The sequence below is a fragment of the Drosophila busckii genome, chromosome 2L (assembly GCF_011750605.1).
Source record: "Drosophila busckii strain San Diego stock center, stock number 13000-0081.31 chromosome 2L, ASM1175060v1, whole genome shotgun sequence".
NCBI classification, from domain to species: Eukaryota; Metazoa; Arthropoda; class Insecta; order Diptera; family Drosophilidae; genus Drosophila; species Drosophila busckii.
Window position 1 is genome coordinate 88,090 of NC_046604.1, and position 5,100 is coordinate 93,189.

General features: G+C 42.5%; 4 protein-coding genes across 4 annotated transcripts; 2 read left to right on the plus strand and 2 right to left on the minus strand.

The window, feature by feature from the left end:
• Positions 1-50: 50 nt before the first annotated feature.
• Positions 51-1,156, minus strand: LOC108599568 (androgen-induced gene 1 protein). Its single transcript, XM_017986485.2, has 2 exons — positions 565-1,156; positions 51-507 (listed from the first exon to the last, which is right to left on the minus strand). Exons 1-2 carry the CDS (start codon positions 1,056-1,058, stop codon positions 174-176), a joined length of 828 nt encoding a protein of 275 aa, XP_017841974.1. The 5' UTR covers positions 1,059-1,156; the 3' UTR covers positions 51-173.
• Positions 1,157-1,179: 23 nt separating this feature from the next.
• LOC108598169 (transcription termination factor 4, mitochondrial) lies at positions 1,180-2,108 on the plus strand. The gene is made up of 2 exons (XM_017984822.2): positions 1,180-1,247; positions 1,299-2,108. The coding sequence occupies exons 1-2, from the start codon at positions 1,212-1,214 to the stop codon at positions 2,106-2,108; spliced, it is 846 nt and encodes a 281-aa protein (XP_017840311.1). The 5' UTR covers positions 1,180-1,211.
• Positions 2,109-2,273: 165 nt separating this feature from the next.
• On the plus strand, positions 2,274-4,157 carry LOC108596951 (rabenosyn-5). Its single transcript, XM_017983194.2, has 4 exons — positions 2,274-2,383; positions 2,500-3,158; positions 3,211-3,818; positions 3,877-4,157. Exons 2-4 carry the CDS (start codon positions 2,501-2,503, stop codon positions 4,090-4,092), a joined length of 1,482 nt encoding a protein of 493 aa, XP_017838683.2. The 5' UTR covers positions 2,274-2,383; position 2,500; the 3' UTR covers positions 4,093-4,157.
• On the minus strand, positions 4,089-4,682 carry LOC108596958 (acyl-CoA-binding protein). The gene is made up of 3 exons (XM_017983207.2): positions 4,610-4,682; positions 4,432-4,546; positions 4,089-4,371 (listed from the first exon to the last, which is right to left on the minus strand). The coding sequence occupies exons 1-3, from the start codon at positions 4,622-4,624 to the stop codon at positions 4,229-4,231; spliced, it is 273 nt and encodes a 90-aa protein (XP_017838696.1). The 5' UTR covers positions 4,625-4,682; the 3' UTR covers positions 4,089-4,228.
• Positions 4,683-5,100: the final 418 nt, after the last annotated feature.

Consider the following 5,100-nt stretch of genomic DNA (forward strand, 5'->3'; position numbering starts at 1 on the left):
AAATTATCGATAAAAATTTAAAAACATATTACCGCGTATTTTAATGACGTTTTTCTTTTAATTAATTTAAACACATTTACAAAGTTGGAATATGTATAGAAGTAGCCTCTTTGAAGCCAACAAGTAGAATGACAAATCTCTTTGCTGTTAACATTTTTAAGTAACAAATTACTTTAACCCTGTTTGATCTTCTTCTGCTTTAACAGCTTCAACTCCGGCGACCACACAATATTGTTGACAACCTCTCCTACAAAGTAGCAAGCCAAACTAAAGCCAACTAATCCCAACAGCATCAGGTAGCGCAATGCCCAAGGTAACACTTCAAGCAGGGGATATACCCAATGGCCGCTAAAATAGCGTACAATGTGCACCCAAATTATATAGAGCAGCATAAACGATACATTGCCTGTGACACCTGCTATGCGGCTGGGATACTGACGGAAGCAGGTAAACATATCCATGATTGCCAAAAGGGCAACATTAGTGTGCACCATGTGATTAAGCCAGCTGAAAATGAAATATATTTAATGGCATTTATATTTTTTTTAGCACATCTGATCTTACCTAGGAAAAATGGCATCCAGCGCTTCTGGAAATATGAGTTCGCGCTCATATAGATAAATCACCCAGAACGATATGCAAACATTATGTGCGATCGGAAATGCAAACGTTGCAAATATATAATCACGCGTGCGACGTAGCACAGATTTTGATTCCGTTGAGACCACATTGCTGCCAAAAATATCATTTGCTAAGGCCACGCTATGATATATGGCCTGAATAATAACATCCAAAAAGGTAAGGTATTTAAACTTGCCGCCCCAACGCGTCTTGAGCTCATCCTCCTCGTTCACGTGCTTCGGGAAGTGTACTTTCACTAAATAATAATAAATGCCATATGTGAATTGTGCCGCTGCCAATATATGCACCAAAAAACGAAGATAGCTGAATGCTCCTCTTGTATATGCATCGTTGCATGTGTTCAGTTGGGCGGTATGGGCTTTTTCTGCTTCTCTAACCGCTTGCAGCTCGCGTAATTGCTTCTTGCTCTTAGTCATTTTGATTAAAATACAAAGATACAAAGTTTATTTACTAAATAAAAAACAGCGTTGTTAACGATGGTAAGAGCCGGTCTTGATATTTCCGATTATTTTATTGCGCATCTCTAATCAGCTGATCTTTGTTATTGTTTGTGCAAAAGACTTTTAAGCATGTTAAGAAAACTATTATTTAACAAACAAAAACAGGTAAAAGCAATTATTTATATATTGACAGAAATAATTATAGCTGCTTTTCAGTTCTCATGCTTAGCAGTGCGTCAATTAGCAGCAAAGCCGGCGGTGCCTAAAACGCTGCAGCTGGAGCAGGTGCATATAGATGAAGCTGTTAAAATTGAGCCCACGCTGGCCATTTACACACCCGAAATATGGCACCGTGCTCATGAGACATTTCAGAATCACGGCTTGGAGACAGTCAACTTTTTGAGAATTGTTACCGGCAATCCTACGCTACTGAAACGCAGACCAGACCGCATCATTGACAGCCTGGAGATTTGGCGCGCCTGTCAGTTTGGCGAGCACCTGTTGCATCTGCTACTTACCAAATATCCAGAGTTGTTGGACGTCAACGATGCACATCAGCTACTCTCGCTCAGCGGTTATTTGAAGAGCCGTGTGTCCACAAACAAAAACGTTTGGAAGCTGCTAATGAATAGTCCGGATTTGATATCTCAGCCAGAGTTGCTTATGGAGCAAAAGTTTAATTATATGATGGATGAGATGCGCATTGAAGTGCCTGAAATTGTAAAATCTGCTGCATTGACGCTGCCCTTTGAGGATTTGCGTTGTCGTCACATATTTCTAGTGCGCTTGGGCTTATTCAAGCCTCGTGCACTGAAGGCAGATCCCAATGAGCCGACTACAAATAATAGACTGTATCAGATTACGGACACGTCGGAGAAATCATTTGCCACTAAAATATGTCATGTTACCATGCCGGAATACGAAGCCTTTAAGGAGTTGTTGGCACGGGAACTGGAGGACAAGTCCCGCAAGTCAAGAACGGATGAGCAACTTAGTGACGATGACGAGGAAGAAGAGTTGCATTAAAATTTAAAGTATTTAAATAATATAATTTTATAATTTGTTGATATTTAATACATATATTTTAAAAATCAGTTGCGAGTTTCTTAATGTTGCTAGTATTTTGGTATTATTTAAGACTTTTTGGCAATAATACTAACAGCTACGTAAATATAAATACGTAAGCAGTAATGGAAATAGAGGGGGAGTTTTGTTTAAAATTTAATGCAAATTAAAATTATAATTAAATTGGCTACATTCCACAGGAGTGCGCAGTAAGCTGGCCACAGTATTAAACAAAGGTAAAGCTCCGATAAGCAGGTACAAGAACGACTGCGTAACCCATCCACACCCAGCCAACAAAAAAAAAAAAACAAAAACAACTTTTTATTAAACTGAATTGTCAACTCATTGACAGCATGTCCAGCAATCCATTTGAAAGCGAGGAGGAGCCCAGCACTGCCAGCGATGAGATACTCGAGGGTTTCCTCTGTCCCATTTGTCGGGCCGACTTAAAATCAATAGATTTCCTCACCGAGCACTTTGCACGCCAGCACGCAGAGGAGGAAGACGCCCTTAAGTCCGTGTTCAAAGACATCTTTACCAAAGCCAAGAAGAAGATACTAAACAATTTTGAGGATGACCGCGAGCGTGCTGTAGCAGGCGCACCAGCAGCTAGTTCTAATGCCGGAGCTGGAGCAGCAGCTGGCTCAAAAGCGAGCAATGCGCGAACGCGTTTCAATGTCTACAACTTTATGAGTCGGCAGACTGTAGGCGCTGAGCGTAGCTACCTGGAGTATTTTCAAACTGTGCGTAATCCACGCCTGGAGCGTTATGCCAGTGAGACAAACAAGCTCATAATACGACTGCATCGTTTGCTGAAGGATTTACCCATGGATGCAGTGCAGCGTAAGCAGCATGAACAACAGACCGTGCCTTGGCTAGACGGCAGCTCCGTCAAGCTGTGTCCCAACTGCGCCAAAAGCTTTCACATAGCGCGACGTCAGCATCATTGTCGTCTCTGTGGTGGGATTATGTGCCACGACTGCTCACGCTTTCTGCCGCTTGAGAATGCCAGTAAGTCAAGTATTTTTATTACAAGTTTGTATTAACTTTCGCCTGCTTGCAGTGCAATTGGCCAGCTTATCGGCCAGTCGCAGTGAGCCACTTCATCAGCTGCAGCAGCATGAAGATCGCGCCATACGCCTTTGCCAGCATTGTCTTTGGTTACTAGACACGCGTCAGGACATGCAAGAAAGCCGCACTTGTCGCCCGCTGCTGGCTCAAGTCTATGAACAGATTAGGCAGCTACAACAAGATGTTACGCCCGATCTGGAGATGTACCAGAAGATAGTCAACAGCTTGCACGAGGGCGAGACCATATTTACTCTTGCCGATGCGGGCGCGTTGCGTGGCAAGATTGGTCAGGTGGCGGAGCAGATTGACTTGCGTAGTAAACGAATATTGACGATACACTCGGAGCCGGGCAGCCGCGAGGAAGCGCTAAAGAAGGCCATACGCCTAAGCTGTGTGCAAGCCATTAAGGAGCGCATGTTGTCGCTGCCCCCTCTGCCGGATGAGGCGCTTATACGGCAAATACAAGAACGCAAACGCATGGAAACCGAACAGCGAATTCTAACCGAGCAACGCATGGCCATGGAGGCATATGAGCGTGCTGGACATACAGTTGGACCTAGCACCAATGCGGATCAGAGCAGCGGCAGCTTTGCCCAAGGCGTATGTGTTACCAATAGCTAATTCTGATACAAATTATTAATTACTTGTTTTTCGCTAGTCCGACTTGCAATCCTTGAACAATTGGTCAGCACCGCAGGCAGCCAACACAAAGTTCAGCGTGGATGATCCGCTCATTGAGCAAATCAACATTATTAAGGGCTATATTAAGCAGGCGCGCCAGGACATGAACTTCGACGTCGTTGAAACGCTGGAGCTCAACTTGCGTGAGCTACAACGTGAGGTGTACGAGCGACAGCGCAATTCGCAAACTTGAACAGAATTAATATTTAATTTTTAATTACATTTACTGCTTCAATATTAAATGTGATTGTGCTTGTACATGAGTGGACATTGTGCGTTATAAAAGCTCGTGCGACAAATGCAAATTTCATTAATCGTCGTTATCTGATTTAGGCCTTTAGACCCACGGTGGCAATCAGAGATTTGACCTTTTCAACATATGCAGTCTGCGCGTCGCCATTCGTCATGCCCTTCAGCTTGTTCCAAGCCTCCCATTTGGCCTTGCCTTTAAAGTCTAAGAAGCCTGGTTTATCTGTGGAGTAAAAAATGCTTAAGTCTTGGATACTCCACAGTTTATTCTTCTTTTATTAACCGGTATTGCAATCGCCCACATTGGCCTGCTTGAAAAGTCCGTAGAGCTCCAAAAGATCATTATCAGACGGCGTGCTGTTCAGGTTCTTGACATCCTCAGCAGCTTTGTTGAATTCCTGCAATTAAATAATTTATTGATTTAAGTTTTAATTATTGATTTGATTTTTTTGTGACCGCACCTGTACGTCCGACATGATAACAGATTTACTAAAAAGTGGCGGTCGGAGATCTGGCGACAGTGTAGCACCAGTTAACAATAAGTGCAAGCGAGATGCAGGTACCTACATATTAGCGAGTATTATCTATTATAATATTGTGCGCCTGTGATAACGATAGCGATAACGATTGCGATGACGAACACGGATCTCTCGCTCTAACAATGTTCGAACTTCGCCTCTTCTCATTCGCACTTGTACTCAACAACTGCCAGCTAAATAAATACCCTGTATTAAGATATTTTAATATACATAATATTATATATTAATATATATAAAATTTTAACCAGCCTAAGCCCTATGGTTAGTCAGTCATTCATGCAGCAATAAAACTGCTTAATTTACTTATGAAATATCAAAAAATAGTTATGCGTCTGTCCACAGGGTACATCAAGTCCATCTCAGACGTTTGTCAATTTCCAATTTAGCAGTTATAAACAAGAAGTGAACGCGTG

What these genes read in the sequence shown, in the direction of transcription:
- LOC108599568 (XM_017986485.2), bottom strand. Translation starts at nt 1,058, where the DNA reads ATGACTAAGAGCAAGAAGCAATTACGCGAGCTGCAAGCGGTTAGAGAA. An exon ending in CTGGATGCCATTTTTCCTAG is followed by an intron (nt 508 to 564) that starts GTAAGATCAGAT and finishes TTTCATTTTCAG; the next exon opens with CTGGCTTAATCACATGGTGC.
- LOC108598169 (XM_017984822.2), top strand. Translation starts at nt 1,212, where the DNA reads ATGTTAAGAAAACTATTATTTAACAAACAAAAACAG. An exon ending in TATTTAACAAACAAAAACAG is followed by an intron (nt 1,248 to 1,298) that starts GTAAAAGCAATT and finishes GCTGCTTTTCAG; the next exon opens with TTCTCATGCTTAGCAGTGCG.
- LOC108596951 (XM_017983194.2), top strand. Translation starts at nt 2,501, where the DNA reads ATGTCCAGCAATCCATTTGAAAGCGAGGAGGAGCCCAGCACTGCCAGC. An exon ending in TCTGCCGCTTGAGAATGCCA is followed by an intron (nt 3,159 to 3,210) that starts GTAAGTCAAGTA and finishes GCCTGCTTGCAG; the next exon opens with TGCAATTGGCCAGCTTATCG. An exon ending in GCGGCAGCTTTGCCCAAGGC is followed by an intron (nt 3,819 to 3,876) that starts GTATGTGTTACC and finishes GTTTTTCGCTAG; the next exon opens with TCCGACTTGCAATCCTTGAA.
- LOC108596958 (XM_017983207.2), bottom strand. An exon ending in TGTGGGCGATTGCAATACCG is followed by an intron (nt 4,372 to 4,431) that starts GTTAATAAAAGA and finishes TTTACTCCACAG; the next exon opens with ATAAACCAGGCTTCTTAGAC.